Consider the following 18475-nt stretch of genomic DNA (forward strand, 5'->3'; position numbering starts at 1 on the left):
TGTGATAGTGTCTGTACAAGAGATGTGATAGTGTCTGTACAAGAGATATGATAGTGTCTGTACAAGAGATGTGATAGGGTCTGTACAAGAGATGTGATAGTGTCTGTACAAGAGATGCGATAGTGTCTGTACAAGAGATATGATAGTGTCTGTACAAGAGATGTGATAGTGTCTGTACAAGAGATATGAGAGTGTCTGTACAAGAGATATGAGAGTGTCTGTACAAGAGATATGAGAGTGTGTGCTTCCTGCTCTGCTCCTCTCCTCAGGAATCCTGCATTGGGAGCAAATGCTCTGCCTGATTACACAGTGCCGTTTCAGAGGTCCAGCGTGTTAGCACGCAATGGTCCTTGTGGCCTCTGCTCTTCTGCTCTCACTATGAGGCCAGAGGGGAGGAATCACTGGAGGGGACTTTCATCCAAGGCTACATATGGCCCTCCAGGCCCTCTGGGTTACTGATTTCCAGTAATAGAACGAACATACTGCAGTGATTACATTTGTCAACGTAATCATACAGATATCTCGGCTCGGAGAGTGAGGTTGTGAGGTTGAATGAGGTTTTAATGTTATGATCCTGTCTTGTGGTGTCAGGCCATAAAGCTACATATTAAATCACACGTCTGGACATTGACCAGGGCGCTATAGAGAGCCAGGCTGCTCTATGTCGGCTTGGCAAAAGTCTGACCACCACCTGGTAAAGGGTCCCTTCAGGCTTTGACTTGTAAGATCCTGAGATTAGAGATTAGAGATTTTGAAATAGATCCAATGGAAGTAGTAGTCACATTTCACATGAGAGTGCAGTGTTGGAGAGCTGCATCTCTGCTGAGCGAAAAGTCAACTTTATGCGAACTTCCACTCTCTTTCTGTCTCTGCAGAGTGTGCAGACCAAATCCAATGGAAGGTCATTCTGAATTCCACCACCAGGCTAGGGATGCAACTACTGACCAATGTGTGTGTGTGCAACTGTAGAAAAGTGGATTTAAATAGCCAGAGACATGACTGGGGCCAGCACATTAGTAAGCTAATGGATAAATAAACAGATTTAGTTTGGGTGGAAACATCTTGCTTCCCTTCTCTTTCTGATGCAGTCAGAACGTTTTGGGAAAATAAAGTTAGAGAGGTTTCTGCCAGACCATCTTGTTAGCTGTGACTATATCAGCTCTCAGAGACCGTCAGAATATTGAGCAGGCATCTGCGAGGGCTATTTCAAGGCAGTGTTCCAATCCTTCCAACTTCAGTTCCAACTTCTCTGTGCTGGTAGATGCCAACTTTCTCTATACAGAGCAAACCCCAGGACACTTTTCTCCATCAAAAAGCGGTTTAGGTGGTGGGCGTGGCAGGGGGGGGGGGCGTGGTAACGGGTGTGGTCGGCCTGTCGGTGCGGCTGGATTTTAGAGAACATTTTAGATAGCCCGGTGGTTGAAAGTGTTGGGCCGAAAGGTCACTTGTTTGAATCCCTGAGCCGGCAAGGTGGAAAAATCTGCTGTTCTGCAAGGCAGTTAAGCCCAACAACAACTGCTTCCAGGGCGCTGTGTCTATTTTTTATTTATTTTTTTTATTTTACCTTTATTTAACCAGGCAAGTCAGTTAAGAACAAATTCTTATTTTCAATGACAGCCTGGGAACAGTGGGTTAACTGCCTGTTCAGGGGCAGAACGACAGATTTGTACCTTGTCAGCTCGGGGGTTTGAACTCACAACCTTGAACTCACAACTAGTCCAACGCTCTAACCACTAGGCTACCCTGCCGCCCCAGGCAGCCCCCCGCAGCTCTCTAACTCAGAGGGGTGGGGTCAAGTGCGGAAGACACTTTTCGGTTGAATGCATTCAGTTGTGCAATGACTAGGCATCCCCTTGCCATATTGGCAGTGTGGTGTAAAGAAATGTTTGAATATTTAAACCAATTTCATGCAATTCTACAAATTTCTCCAGGGAATTGAGAGAAAATGTTTCAGTTTTACAGCTAATTTCCTGTAATTTTACACATTTTGCAATAGAGATGAGAGAAAATGTTTCAGTTTTAAAGTGAATTTCCTGCAACTATAAGCATTTTGACATAGTTCATGCTGTGTTATTTTGCTCAAACATAATAAACATAACAAAATCAATACTGCTAAATTCATTGTTTTGGGAATGTTCAATTCTCCCTGACTGCCGAGCATCGTTAGTTCTCAAAGCTTATATTATAAAATATTTAAGACCTATATATTTTCTACATACTTTATATCAGGTTATAGTTGTTTACACTCAGTGTTTTTCCATCCCGAACTGCTTGGGCCGAAAAAGGGCAGAAAAATCCCTGAACCTGTATTCTCCTTCAAGCTCTTTTGTAGGTTGGCTTTCCCCAGCTTTTCCCAACAATACCACACTGTCATGAGCAGATGGATACAGTCAAGTTGATAGTGATGACGTGAACGGGAAGCCCAGACAAGGTGACATTGTCCAGGCTTGACTTGAGATAAGATAAGGATGAGTAGTTGGACAAAGAGCAACACATGGAGACAGCACCACCCTCATGGGCTCCTTCTGTAATCAGCAGGGGAAATCTCCTACAAAACAGGACTAACTTCATACCCACCTGGTGGGTGGGTGCTTATACATGTTCAATATTTGTCAAAAATACATATACATACATATATATATATATACTGTATATTGGTGGAAAATAAGTATTTGGTCACCTACAAACAAGCAAGATTTCTGGCTCTCACAGACCTGTAACTTCTTCTTTAAGAGGCTCCTCTGTCCTCCACTCGTTACCTGCATTAATGGCACCTGTTTGAACTTGTTATCAGTATAAAAGACACCTGTCCACAACCTAAAACAGTCACACTCCAAACTCCACTATGGCCAAGACCAAAGAGCTGTCAAAGGACACCAGAAACAAAATTGTAGACCTGCACCAGGCTGGGAAGACTGAATCTGCAATAGGTAAGCAGCTTGGTTTGAAGAAATCAACTGTGGGAGCAGTTATTAGGAAATGGAAGACATACAAGACCACTGATAATCTCCCTCGATCTGGGGCTCCACGCAAGATCTCACCCTGTGGGGTCAAAATGATCACAAGAACGGTGAGCAAAAATCCCAGAACCACACAGGGGGACCTAGTGAATGACCTGCAGAGAGCTGGGACCAAAGTAACAAAGCCTACCATCAGTAACACACTATGCCGCCAGGGACTCAAATCCTGCAGTGCCAGACGTGTCCCCCTGCTTAAGCCAGTACATGTCCAGGCCCGTCTGAAGTTTGCTAGAGAGCATTTGGATGATCCAGAAGAAGATTGGGAGAATGTCATATGGTCAGATGAAACCAAAATTTTACTTTTTGGTAAAAACTCAACTCGTCGTGTTTGGAGGACAAAGAATGCTGAGTTGCACCACCACCCTACTGTGAAGCATGGGGGTGGAAACATTATGCTTTGGGGCTGTTTTTCTGTAAAGGGACCAGGATGACTGATCCGTGTAAAGGAAAGAATGAATGGTGCCATGTATCGTGAGATTTTGAGTGAAAACCTCCTTCCATCAGCAAGGGCATTGAAGATGAAACGTGGCTGGGTCTTTCAGCATGACAATGATCCCAAACACACCGCCCGGGCAGCGAAGGAGTGGCTTCGTAAGAAGCATTTCAAGGTCCTGGAGTGGCGTAGCCAGTCTCCAGATCTCAAACCCATAGAAAATCTTTGGAGGGAGTTGAAAGTCCGTGTTGCCCAGTAACAGCCCCAAAACATCACTGCTCTAGAGGAGATCTGCATGGAGGAATGGGCCAAAATACCAGCAACAGTGTGTGAAAACCTTGTGAAGACTTACAGAAAACATTTGACCTCTGTTATATACCCTTTGTTGGCAATGACAAAGTATGAAGATAAACTATTGTTATTGACCAAATACTTATTTTCCACCATAATTTGCAAATAAATTCATAAAAAATCCTACAATGTGATTTTCTGGATTTCTTTTCTCAGTTTGTATACACTGAGTGTACAAAACGTTAAGGACACCTTTCCAATACTGAGTTGCACCCCCTATTGACATCAGAACGGCCTCAATTCTTCGGGGCATGGACTCGACAAGGTGTCGAAAGCATTCCACAGGGATGCTGGCCCATGCTGGCACCAATTGGAAGCACAACAAAAGGTTGAGTATGAGAAACCCAGCAGCATTGCAATTCTTGACACACTCAAACTGGCGCGCCTGGCACCTATAACCATACCCTGTTGAAAGGCATTTAAATATTTTGTCTCGCCCATTCACCCTTCATCACACACAAACCAAGTCTCAATTGTCTCAATGTTTAAAAATCCCTCTTTAACCTGTCTAATTCCCTTCATCTACACTAATTGAAGTGGATTTAACAGGTGACATCAATAAGGGATCATAACTTTCACCTGCATTCACCTGGTCAGTCTATGTCATGGAAAGAGAGTTCCTAATGTTTTGTATAGTCAGTGTATGTCCTATATTTGCCTTTATATTTGACCTCTATATGTTCCATATCAGATATCAGATTGGCTCCCTCAGCCTGCACGGGTGTTGTACACCTCACACCTGACTGACATTGACATCCAGCCCACACAGGCAGTGCAGTCCCAGGGATACAGTCTATGGATCTTGTGGGGCCGCAGAGGATAGGTTACATGTGATGCTGCTGCTCCAGTTTCAACTATTCTGCCTTATTATTATTCGACCATGCTGGTCATTTATGAACATTTGAACATCTTGACCATGTTTTGTTATAATCTCCACCCGGCACAGCCAGAAGAGGACTGGCCACCCCACATAGCCTGGTTCCTCTCTAGGTTTCTTCCTAGGTTTTGGCCTTTCTAGGGAGTTTTTCCTAGCCACCATGCTTCTTCACCTGCATTGCTTGCTGTTTGGGGTTTTAGGCTGGGTTTCTGTACAGCACTTTGAGATATCAGCTGATGTACGAAGGGCTATATAAATAAAAAATAAATTTTTAAAAATAAATAAATAAATGTCTCAACACTATTCTTTACATTCCCTAAATGCTCACCAATTACTCTGTGAAATATATAGACTGAGTGATAAAACGATCCTCTGTAACCAGGTTTGCATCAAACCTTTTTATGTGAGTAAAGTACATGTGTCACGACTAGTCTAAACTTTTCAAATGTTGACAAAACAAAACACGCTAGACATGGTGGGATCTTTGTGTGTCTGTAAAACTAATTATGCGAGAAATGATGGTGGAAATGCTTCTTTGTGCAATTATTGCTATAACATAATATTGATATAATGACCATCATATCAAAGTAAACTTGGGAGTCACATCTTGGGATGACATGTGTGGTCCTCCCACTACGACTCAGGAAAACACGCAAGTTAAATGATGATGAACTTCACAGCGCGGTGACAGAGCTTCATGCTCCTTTCAACAAATATCCAGGGTCTTATTCTGGTGACATGGCGATCGATGCCTGGCTTCCAATTGACAAATAAAATGCTGTAATTCATCCATAATAATCTCATCATTCAGACTACACCCGCACTGAATCTGCACGCTGTTGTCTAGAGCGCAGGTGTCACTAGCAGAGTGGGATCATTCACCATTACAACACCACTTTGTAACACAACCATCAGCAGAGTTGTAAATTATTATTTTTTTATTGGGTACATGGGATTTAAACCGCAATAGCTAATTTTATGTGCACTACGTCATCACACACAGTCTTTTATGTGCACTACGTCATCACACACAGTCTTTTATGTGCACTACGTCATCACACACAGTCTTTTATGTGCACTACGTCATCACACACAGTCTTTTATGTGCACTACGTCATCACACACAGTCTTTTATGTGCACTACGTCATCACACACAGTCTTTTATGTGCACTACGTCATCACACACAGTCTTTTATGTGCACTACGTCATCACACACAGTCTTTTATGTGCACTACGTCCTCACACAGTCTTTTATGTGCACTACGTCATCACACACAGTCTTTTATGTGCACTACGTCATCACACACAGTCTTTTATGTGCACTACGTCATCACACACAGTCTTTTATGTGCACTACGTCATCACACACAGTCTTTTATGTGCACTACGTCATCACACACAGTCTTTTATGTGCACTACGTCATCACACACAGTCTTTTATGTGCACTACGTCATCACACACAGTCTTTTATGTGCACTACGTCATCACACACAGTCTTTTATGTGCACTACGTCATCACACACAGTCTTTTATGTGCACTACGTCATCACACACAGTCTTTTATGTGCACTACGTCATCACACACAGTCTTTTATGTGCACTACGTCATCACACACAGTCTTTTATGTGCACTACGTCATCACACACAGTCTTTTATGTGCACTACGTCATCACACACAGTATTTTATGTGCACTACGTCATCACACACAGTCTTTTATGTGCACTACGTCATCACACACAGTCTTTTATGTGCACTACGTCATCACACACAGTCTTTTATGTACACTACGTCATCACACACAGTCTTTTATGTGCACTACGTCATCACACACAGTCTTTTATGTGCACTACGTCATCACACACAGTCTTTTATGTGCACTACGTCATCACACACAGTCTTTTATGTGCACTACGTCATCACACACAGTCTTTTATGTGCACTACGTCATCACACACAGCCTTTTATCTAGAACAAGTCATTTTAATGGAAACACATCTCTGCTGGGGAAATGTGCATATTGTGAATTTTAAAATATGTGCATGAAATACTGTCACCAATTGGATAGAAGCCTAGTTTGTGACATCATCTGTAACACAGAACTCTTTGGTTCTGACTTTACAGTACATTGACTTGTCAGCTTTGAATCGGACTTCCCATCAAAGAGTGATAGCAATATACTGTTTTTGTCGAGATGAAAAGCCTTTCTGACATTATTGCTTCTCAATCTGAATATTGTCATTCAGAGAAAAATAGTCCCATGGCCACTGCACCCGATCGGCCGCATTTCATGCTTTGTCAACTTCAGGATGGACTAACTGCACTGCGAAGCACTACTCAGAGTTGACATTACAGAGCCTTAGGCAGGAAGCACTACTCAGAGTTGACATTACAGAGCCTTAGGCAGGAAGCACCACTCAGAGTTGACATTACAGAGCCTTAGGCAGGAAGCACCACTCAGAGTTGACATTACAGAGCCTTAGGCAGGAAGCACCACTCAGAGTTGACATTACAGAGCCTTAGGCAGGAAGCACCACTCAGAGTTGACATTACAGAGCCATAGGCAGGAAGCAGTGCTAAGGTTGAGAAGATTAACCTGAGAGACCTCATTAAGGAGACTCTGCCTCAGGTAAACATACTTATGCATGCGCAGATACACACACAAACACACACACACGAACATACACACAAACTCAATTTAATGACCACACCATTCTATTATGGCAAGTCCTTTCAGGTGGGATCACATCGCTATCCGCCAGCTACATTCCACTTACATGTACCTTGACATGAACACATTCGACATGATACTGTAAATATGGAAAACGTTTTTTCAGCGCATAACCTTTACTGACAGACAACAGACAAGCACCAGAGTCACTTTACATGAACTCAAATTATATATATATATATATATATATATATTGTATGAGGTGCATCAGCCTCATGTGGTTTTGTATCTTTCACTATAATCTCTAGCAGAACTCTTGTTTGAAGAGGTTTTTTTAAACCTGCTGATCCACTGGCAAATCACTCCCTCCTTTCACTCACACACTCATCTTAAATCAACCGTACATCAATAGAGGTGAAACAAAGAGCAGGTTCACACTGAAGTAAGAGGCTAGGGCCCAACCCTTCTGGAATGAATGGGAGCACTGTAGGCTCCAGGCAGGTCAGAGAAGGTGTTTGCCCCAACAGGTTATCAGAGAGAGAGGTTGGGTTATAGGGCAGGGGGTGAAAGGGTAAAGGACAAACTAAAGGATATGTCATCAAAGCAGAGGACTTTTACCATTCGCTTTGTGCCCTGACACCTCTGGCTGCCTGCAACACCACTAAAGGTAAAACATCACAGGACCATCACAGTAATGCATCCCAGGACCATCACAGTAATGCATCACAGGACCATCACAGTAATGCATCACAGGACCATCACAGTAATGCATCACAGGACCATCACAGTAATGCATCACAGGACCATCACAGTAATGCATCACAGGACCATCACAGTAATGCATCACAGGACCACCACAGTAATGCATCACAGGACCACCACAGTAATGCATCACAGGACCACCACAGTAATGCATCACAGGACCACCAGAAATAATCAAGGCCCTAGTCCTTTACTCCATTTTGAGATGGATTGTTCTTTGCTTATTTTTAAGTTGTATTAGTTGTATGTAGAGCTCGTGGCTGGGGTGTGTGGGGTTCTTGGTGATGCTGCAGGCCTTCCTCAGGCACCGTTTCGGGTTGATGAATGCTGTTGGATGGAACATTTTGCCACAATAAAGCTGTGGGGAGGGTCACTTCTAATCCAACGTATAGTATTTCCCGACATGTACAGGACGCACCTGTGTGTTTACTCTGCTGTGTGTTTGCACTCACAAGGCTGTGCTTCCTATCCAGTGAGGGCCCAGTGTTGGGCTGGAAGCTAAGATGAGCTCTAATCCAGTATTAGCCTGCTTGGCCTGCACTTCTCTCAGCTTCTGCACATTTTCCTCCAGTAATGTATTCAGCAGGCAGCGGTGGTGGCACTCTGCTATCCATCTCTCTCCCCCTCCCTCCTCCCCTCTCTTCTCTCCTGCTCTCTGGGTGATGAATAACACCTATCTTAGCGCAGCGTCTAATTATTCTCCATTAATCAGAGAGGAATGGGAGCTGTCGCACACCACAGCCTCCACCGCTACCAGCCCACCCCAACCCAGCCTCCCTGCCGCTGCATGAGCTTGCTTTCAAACCCACCCACCCATCACCCAAGCTATTCTGCCAGCCATCCAGTTCCTGAGACAACTTGGCAGCTAGGCAGACAGGAAACTAATGTGCTGCTGGTGTCACCATGGCAACGGGCAGAGTGACAGACAGCACGGATACATGGAGGAAGGTGGCAGGAAGGAGGAAGGTGGAAGGATGGAAGAAGGTGGCAGGATGGAAGAAGGAAGGTGCCAGGGTGGAAGAAGGTGGCAGGATGGAAGAAGGAAGGTGGCAGGGTGGAAGAAGGTGGCAGGATGGAAGAAGGAAGGTGGCAGGAAGGAGGAAGGTGGAAGGATGGAAGAAGGTGGCAGGATGGAAGAAGGAAGGTGGCAGGGTGGAAGAAGGTGGCAGGATGGAAGAAGGAAGGTGGCAGGGTGGAAGAAGGTGGCAGGATGGAAGAAGGAAGGTGGCAGGGTGGATGGTTACGGCTCAGAGTTGTGCTCCGCTGCTCCGTCCATATGTTGTGGGGATTGCAGTGTGTGTGAGTGATGGGGGGTACAGGGGGTCTGGGTACTTACTCTGCCAGCTCCTCAAGACTCCGGTACACGTCATCCTCATTCAGAGCAGTGTCCTCCGAAGGAAAAGGCCTACAACACACACACACACAAACACACACACACACACACACACACACACACACACACACACACACACACACACACACACACACACACACACACACACACACACACACACACACACACACACACACACACAATGGGAGAAAGAGAGAAAGAGTTAGCTGGTGGACAGGCCTTAAAGTTAGATATGGTAACAGCAGGGGATGAGTGTCTATCAGTCAGGTGTTACTCTCACTCCATCATCATCATCATCACCTCATCACTATGATACATCAGGTCATTGACTAACACTATATCTCATTGGAATAGCTTTTCAGGGACATGTCAAACACTTCCTGCAAGGACGCCTGGAATAAACAAACATAGTATGTCACAAAATGTTCCCAAAATGTACCATTGAAATGGGATGTCACTTGAGATGCACTTGAACCCATGAAGTATGACTCAAACCCCTAAGATTGAGCCATTTTCCATGTCCTCTTTTATCCTCCTTAGTGAGTAGAACCCTCCTGGGGAGGTTAGAATGTTCAAATGGGGAGGGGGATACCTAGTCACAACTGAATGCATTCAACCAAAATGTGTCTTCCGCATTTAACCCAACCCCTCTGAATCAGAGAGGTGCACAGTGCTTCTTTAAATCGACGTCATCGGCACCCAGGGAACAGTTGTTGGGGGTTAAACTACCTTGCTCAAGGGCAGAACAGCAGATTTGTCCACCTTGCCGGATTCAGGGATTTGAATCTGCAACTTTTTGGTTACTGGCCCAACCCGCTTAACCAGATGACGAATCAATTACCCACTTAAAGAGGTGGATTTCTCTTTAAACTTTTTCTCCTTCGATCTCATCAAAATGCTTCATCTGGAACCTTAAGAGAGGCTAAAGGTGCCGGGGGGATTGGAAAAAGTATATTGGGTCAATTAAACGACGATTGGAGAATCAAGAATACCAGATTGTATATTTCAGAACGTGCTACATGTGTTGAGTTGTTTGTGTGCTGCATCTGTGTGTCCTTTGAGCAAGATGCAATCATTTCATATGGATGACAGCTTATGAAATGTCTGAAACGCTACCATAACGCTAAATGTCTGAAACGCTACCATAACGCTAAATGTCTGAAATGCTACCATAACGCTAAATGTCTGAAACGCTACCATAACGCTAAATGTCTGAAATGCTACCATAACGCTAAATGTCTGAATGCTAACATGTCATGAGCCATATCTGAATATGCACCGTTCATTTATTGGAGCAGGAAGAACCACATGTTACTATGTCTGGGTGATTCATGGGTAATGTAGTCTTTACTGTTGTATGATATTATGGTCTCCACAAGCACTCAATCTTTCATCATTTTTTCCAGTTTACAAATTGCACAACAAAGTGGTCTTCACACATAAGATCTGCCCCCGCCACCCACAAGCTGGGCAGTATTCTGTTTTGGATGAATTGCTGGCACTGTGCCACGGTTCAGCTGTGACACTATTTTAGTTGTTGCGGAGCAATGAAATACACTGCCTTGGATCCAGCACCAGCGTAGAGGACACTGGAGCTAAATGGCCTTGGTTCACCATGGATAATGTCTGCTGAACATGTAAAGCCCTTTCCTACATTAAAAAAAAATGTAGTCATTTAGCAGACACTCTTACCCAGAGTGACTTACAGTAGTGACTGCATACATTTCCATGCTTTCTTCATTCTGGTCACCCGTGGGAATCGAACCCACAACCCTGGCGACACAAGTGCCATGCTCTACCAACTGAGCCACACAGGACTGTAGGTCATACAGCCATTGACCACACACATACACACACACACGTGCACAAACATGCACACGCGCGCACACACACACTCATCCATGTCAATATACAGTAGACAGTCAGTCACACACACAAGGTTACAATCGCTCTAAGTCACACCCGACACCAAGGTTCTCCATAGAAAGAGACAGGCAGTGTGAGCGAGTGGTGACAGGCACCAGAGGAGCCAAGGTCCCATTCATCCATTGGTGTGTACAATGTGTGTGTGTGTGTGTGTGTGTGTGTATGTGTGTGTGTGTGTGTGTGCGTGCGGTAGGACACCATGAGGTCCTGTACTGTATGTCCTGCTGACGCCCACTCCCCACAGAGCAGCCTGCTGGCCCGAATTGAGGACACATACAGACCCCCATCTCACAGCTGATTACATCAACGCAGGGCAACAGAGGTAAAAATAGAGATGGAGAGGAGGGGGGTAACGTGTGTGAGTGGGCTCAGGAGAAAGAGAGAGAGAGAGAGCGAGAGTGTGTGTGTGTGTGCGCACCTGGGGCTCAGTCTGAGTGGGTGAGAGTTAATCAGATGGATGCACTGACTGAACCCTGACAGCCACAGCTGCATCTCTCAGTACTGTAAGTTACATCTCTCTCACTTCTCCACAAGCAAGATATTAGTTCAACCCTGATAATTCAACTGGATGCATCCACTGTAGTTATCAACACAGACAACCGGCAGTTCATTCTGTTTAGCGGTTATTTAGTTGTGGCTATAGCAGCATTAGTCCAGGCACAAAGTAAACACCTGTGGGCCATTTTCAATTATCCTGGCTGCAATATGACACTTTTCAATAAAAGGTTTGCCTTCAATTCAAGACATCTACCCTTTAGTCTGACGCCTCTTCTCTAACTTCATCTGTGATTTCCAGTTAATCGAATCATTCTGTCACTTGGACTCACAGCTCTGGAACCCCAGGAGGGAGCTTAACTCAATCAGTCAATTCAATTACCTGATTCCAGGACCGTCTAACTTCCAAATGGCACAAAAGCACATCTCCTGTGTCTATGTTGAACTGGATACACCGAATTCAATGCACAGCAGCGGATTGTGTTTTCTAGCGTGTGTTTATGTGTGTGACACCAGCAATTAGTGTCAGTGTAGTGAGAGCAGTGTGTGTGTGTGTGTGTGTGTTGGTGTGTGTGGTCACCATGAGGGACTGGTGTGTCATGCTAACATCAGGTTAAGAAACACAACGCATCACAGAGCTCTGCTGGCTCACTCACTCTCTCTTGTCCCGCCTCTTTCTTGTCACTCATTTCTCTCTGTCCCTCTCTCACTTTCAGAATCTTTCTCTCGCTCCCTCTTTCTCAACCTCTCCATCTCTTCCGTTTCAGGGCTCAGAGCCAATCAGGCTGTAGAGAGTATAGGTGTTTATTTCTTGACTACCATTGAATGCCTATAAACTATTTCAGTGTGCAGCACCCATCGACTCCCTCATCCTGTCAATTAACTCGGTCTGCGATTAAGTTAAAGTGCTTGTTCAATACACAGAGCCATTCCTGTGGTAAAGGTAATCGATGGCATGTGGAGGACAGAGCAGCTGTATGCCCAGCCCCATTGAACCGCTATCGCAAATAACTGTGAGGACGTAACTATGCGGTTGTTTGGTGTGACCGTTGCCGCATTGAGTAGTGCAGTAACATCCAGCAGGTCCCAACGGCCCGAAGCAGGGATCAATAGCTATGTGAAGCTGAGGCAGAACATTCCATCAGGGCCCATTCTGTGCTTGTCCACCCACCAACTCTGATAAACGTTCCTCTGAGTTTCTCTTCATTTAGTGTGGCATGTCTGACTCATTCCCATCCCAACGCTTTTGGCTTGGGGATGTTGGGGAGTGGGTGTAACAGTGAATGAATGTGTTTCTGTGTACATTATGCGATACTATAAACTGGGTAGTTCGAGCCCTGAATGCTGATTGGCTGAAAGCCGTGGTATATGAGACCGTATACCACAGATATGACGAAACATGTCTTTTTACAGCTCTAATTACATTGGTAACCAGTTTATAATCGCAATAAGGGACATCGGGGGTTTGTCGTATATGGTCAATATACCACGGCTAAGGGCTGTATCCAGGCACTCCGCGTTGCGTCGTGCATATACCACACCCCATCGGGCCTTATTGCTTAATTCTATGTGTAATGTGCCTCATCTCTGTCCAGTTAGTATGCAAGTGGGCAACCTTTACACCACATACACAAATACAGTATTAATGAGGGGTGTGCATCATGGGCGTATGTATGTATAATGTGTCCATTATGTGTGGGATGTGTAATGTATGTGAGTGACTATCGAGTCTTATATCGCACACTGTCGTGAGCGGGAATGAGCATTCCTAATGCCCCAGGATGAAGGAGAGAGGGAGGAGGAGATGAGGGGACGAGAGAGAGCATCTTTCCTGACACGTCTCCGCCTGCAGTCTCTCTCCTGCTGGGTTTCAGCCTCTGTCTGCCACTCTCCTTCTCACTGTGGAGCTCTGCTCTCACGCACATTATAGCACTCTGACCCACTGGGAACAAGGCGCACACACACGCACGCACGCACGCACGCGCACACACACACACACACACACACACACACACACACACACACACACACACACACTAATGGAGTAATGGCTTGTGGTATCAGGGGGAAATCAAGGGAACACGAAGTGTGAGTAGGTTTACTGCGAGCTAAGAGGTGGCTTTTGGTTAGCTGAGAACAGATATCATGAGGAGAAAGGAGGCAGGAGCATTTCACTGTCAGGAGAGAGGATAGTGAGAGATCCTGCTATGAGTTGTATAACGCCAGAAGAGCTCACAGTCCACGGATGAGAAGCAGGATGTCATGACAGAAGGCCTTTACTCTTAACCTCTATTCCATTTTTTATTGATTGATACCATTTTCATGAATTTCTCAAGGAGACAGGGCTTGGACTGTGAGTGTTTCAGAAGTGTGGAGCGTGTCTGGGTGTGCAGGGAGGAGTGGCGAGGCTTTCAGTAAAGCTGGGGCTCAGAAAAGACACAGTGACAGAGACACACAGGCCTGACTTTTGGCTCTTTGATGCCAATAGGCATCACAGTGCCAATCAATGGGCTTCAACAGCAAGTCAATGAACACGCCTCCAAAACAATGATCCCCCAGATCAAACACACAGGGAGGAAGAGAAAGAGGGAGGAAGAGAAAGAGGGGGGAACAGCAAGAGGGAGGAACAGGAAGAGGGAGGAACAGAAAGAGGGAGGAACAGAAAGAGGGAGGAACAGAAAGAGGGAGGAACAGAAAGAGGGAGGAACAGAAAGAGGGGGGAGCAGAAAGAGGAAGGAACAGAAAGAGGGAGGAACAGAAAGAGGGAGGAACAGAAAGAGGAAGGAACAGAAAGAGGGAGGAACAGAAAGAGGGAGGAACAGAAAGAAGGAGGAACAGAAAGAGGGGGGAGCCGAAAGAGGAAGGAACAGAAAGAGGGAGGAACAGAAAGAGGGAGGAACAGAAAGAGGGAGGAACAGAAAGAGGGGGGAGCAGAAAGAGGAAGGAACAGAAAGAGGGAGGAACAGAAAGAGGGAGGAACAGAAAGAGGGAGGAACAGAAAGAGGGAGGAACAGAAAGAGGAAGGAACAGAAAGAGGAAGGAACAGAAAGAGGGAGGAACAGAAAGAGGGAGGAACAGAAAGAGGGAGGAACAGAAAGAGGAAGGAACAGAAAGAGGGAGGAACAGAAAGAGGGAGGAACAGAAAGAGGGAGGAACAGAAAGAGGAAGGAACAGAAAGAGGGAGGAACAGAAAGAGGGAGGAACAGAAAGAGGGAGGAACAGAAAGAGGAAGGAACAGAAAGAGGGAGGAACAGAAAGAGGGAGGAACAGAAAGAGGGAGGAACAGAAAGAGGAAGGAACAGAAAGAGGGAGGAACAGAAAGAGGGAGGAACAGAAAGAGGGAGGAACAGAAAGAGGGAGGAACAGAAAGAGGGAGGAACAGAAAGAGGAAGGAACAGAAAGAGGGAGGAACAGAAAGAGGGAGGAACAGAAAGAGGGAGGAACAGAAAGAGGGAGGAACAGAAAGAGGAAGAGAAAGAGGGAGGAACAGAAAGAGGGAGGAACAGGAAGAGGGTGGGGTTAAGAAAGTGTGGTGGGTGTTTAACAACTGATAGGAAATGTACTGTCTGCCTGGCCCCGCTGGACAGACATATTAACATCATGTGCCCTAGATCATGCCCTCACCATGCGTTGGTCATGTGCCCTAGATCATGCCCTCACCATGCGTTGGTCATGTGCCCTAGATCATGCCCTCACCATGCGTTGGTCATGTGCCCTAGATCATGCCCTCACCATGCGTTGGTCATGTGCCCTAGATCATGCCCTCACCATGCGTTGGTCATGTGCCCTAGATCATGCCCTCACCATGCGTTGGTCATGTGCCCTAGATCATGCCCTCACCATGCGTTGGTCATGTGCCCTAGATCATGCCCTCACCATGCGTTGGTCATGTGCCCTAGATCATGCCCTCACCATGCGTTGGTCATGTGCCCTAGATCATGCCCTCACCATGCGTTGGTCATGTGCCCTAGATCATGCCCTCACCATGCGTTGGTCATGTGCCCTAGATCATGCCCTCACCATGCGTTGGTCATGTGCCCTAGATCATGCCCTCACCATGCGTTGGTCATGTGCCACTTAGCAAGCTTCCTATGTCGGCGTGAGAGGGAGTCAGTGATATTGTGGATGATTGAAAGAGATATCACTTCATGGTCTGACTGCAAATGGTTAATGTACATGTACATACCAGTGTGTTTTGGATTAAATCACATGTTCTAAACAAAAACAAAAAAAGCCCCTCCTAACTAACTGTCCAGAGGCATTTCAACTCACTGGTGGGGCTCTGGAGGGTAAAGGGAAGAAACAGACTGGCATTTAGTTCTCATTCACCACACTATAGACCAGACAGAGGAAAACAGACTGGCATTTAGTTCTCATTCATCACACTATAGACCAGACAGAGGAACAGACTGGCATTTAGTTCTCATTCATCACACTATAGACCAGACAGAGGAAAACAGACTGGCATTTAGTTCTCATTCATCACACTATAGACCAGACAGAGGAACAGACTGGCATTTAGTTCTCATTCACCACACTATAGACCAGACAGAGGAAAACAGACTGGCATTTAGTTCTCATTCATCACACTATAGACCAGACAGAGGAACACAGACTGGCATTTAGTTCTCATTCATCACACTATAGACCAGACAGAGGAAAACAGACTGGCATTTAGTTCTCATTCATCACACTATAGACCAGACAGAGGAACAGACTGGCATTTAGTTCTCATTCACCACACTATAGACCAGACAGAGGAACAGACTGGCATTTAGTTCTCATTCACCACACTATAGACCAGACAGAGGAACAGACTGGCATTTAGTTCTCATTCACCACACTATAGACCAGACAGAGGAACAGACTGGCATTTAGTTCTCATTCACCACACTATAGACCAGACAGAGGAACAGACTGGCATTTAGTTCTCATTCACCACACTATAGACCAGACAGAGGAAAACAGACTGGCATTTAGTTCTCATTCATCACACTATAGACCAGACAGAGGAAAACAGACTGGCATTTAGTTCTCATTCACCACACTATAGACCAGACAGAGGAAAACAGACTGGCATTTAGTTCTCATTCACCACACTATAGACCAGACAGAGGAAAACAGACTGGCATTTAGTTCTCATTCACCACACTATAGATCAGACAGAGGAAAACAGACTGGCATTTAGTTCTCATTCACCACACTATAGACCAGACAGAGGAACAGACTGGCATTTAGTTCTCATTCACCACACTATAGACCAGACAGAGGAAAACAGACTGGCATTTAGTTCTCATTCACCACACTATAGATCAGACAGAGGAAAACAGAGCATAGGAGATGGGACCACAGTGATTTAGCCACCTCTCAGGGTGTGTAGTGTTTATTAATAGGCCAGTCTCTGTGTTTCCTGGGATGGCACCAGGCCTAATGGGTGTGCTCCATCAACTCATTACCCTGCCGGTCAAGATAAAACACCTTGATTTACTTGTGGAGACAGCTCGCAGCCCCCTCACGGCCAACAGGGTGATCAGACTGAGAAAATAAGGAGAAATCAGAAAGTGGTTTCCCAGCGGCCAGTAAACTCGACTAAATGGCATCTTTTGATGTGACGCCGAGAAACACGTGGTGGAGCTTAGTGATGAGTTTAGTCATGTGATCTGAGCTAGCTGACCCTGGACCTGTTTTGACATGTGACCATGCTTCCAGACCTGGTTACCAACAGAGACAGTGGTATTGACAGGAGTAGGCCTCGATCACATCTACTACCAGAACAAGAAAACACTGTCTGGTTGAGAGATACAGTCAATATTCCTCTTCCTCAAACGGACAGTGAAGGGTAGTGGGAGTAGAGGAGACATACCTCACGCCTTTGATCTGCACAATGCTGTGGTGGGAGATCCTGGACAGGGCTGAGATCACCTGGAAGACACAGCGGAGAGACAACGGTCAATGACAGGGACAGAGTCCATCAACACAGTCATCCATACAATCTACAACACAGTCCACGACACAGTCAACATCTCATCACTCAGTCATTCAGGCAGGCCCGTCTGCTCTGCCTTAATGTGGTTCATTCATGCTTCATGTGTTTACGAGCGAGGAGAGCGATGTGGTGTTTCTTAGCAACATGGTCGTGCGCAGCCACATGTGAGCATAATGCAGGACGCCATGTTAATGATGACATCCAGGGACATGTGGTGCCAAATGCCCTCGCACAGTCACAGACGTGTTCCACTTTACTCAGAACCTGGCTTCCCCTCTCCCTCCATCTATCTCCTGCTTGCTCTGCCTCCCTCTCTCCCCTGTGGTGAAACCTGTGTGGCGTAACAGGGTTAAACGCGAGCCTGATTTAATGCTGGTTGTGAGTCACATGTGAGTGGGCTTACAGATGGCATGCTGGAGACTCCTCCAATGCTAATACAGGGATATGACGGAGCCCGTCCCCTCATAACTGCCAAAATGATGCCCCCATGCCTCATTACGCACTTCAGGATGTGTTTATGCTTCCATCACCATGGTGCCATCTGTCCTCTCTCACACACACCCCATCTCTTTCTCTCTCTCTCCCCATCTCTCTCTAT

The 18475-nt window shown here is 45.7% G+C and overlaps 1 protein-coding gene across 9 annotated transcripts in view; it reads right to left on the minus strand.

Annotated features, from left to right (window-relative positions):
* LOC110509866 (guanine nucleotide exchange factor VAV2) overlaps positions 1-18475 on the minus strand; it is a 272932-nt gene that overhangs the window by 43187 nt on the left and 211270 nt on the right. For all 9 annotated transcript variants that reach the window (XM_090226820.1, XM_090226818.1, XM_090226817.1 and 6 more), the window contains exons 3-4: positions 17755-17813; positions 9453-9521 (exon numbers count right to left, since the gene is read on the minus strand). In XM_090226820.1, coding sequence (XP_090082946.1) covers positions 9453-9521; positions 17755-17813 — 128 coding nt within the window. The remainder of the gene's footprint in view (positions 1-9452; positions 9522-17754; positions 17814-18475) is intronic.

Source organism: Oncorhynchus mykiss, chromosome 29, assembly GCF_057628025.1.
Source record: "Oncorhynchus mykiss isolate SJ-2025 chromosome 29, ASM5762802v1, whole genome shotgun sequence".
In the NCBI taxonomy this organism is placed as follows: domain Eukaryota; kingdom Metazoa; phylum Chordata; class Actinopteri; order Salmoniformes; family Salmonidae; genus Oncorhynchus; species Oncorhynchus mykiss.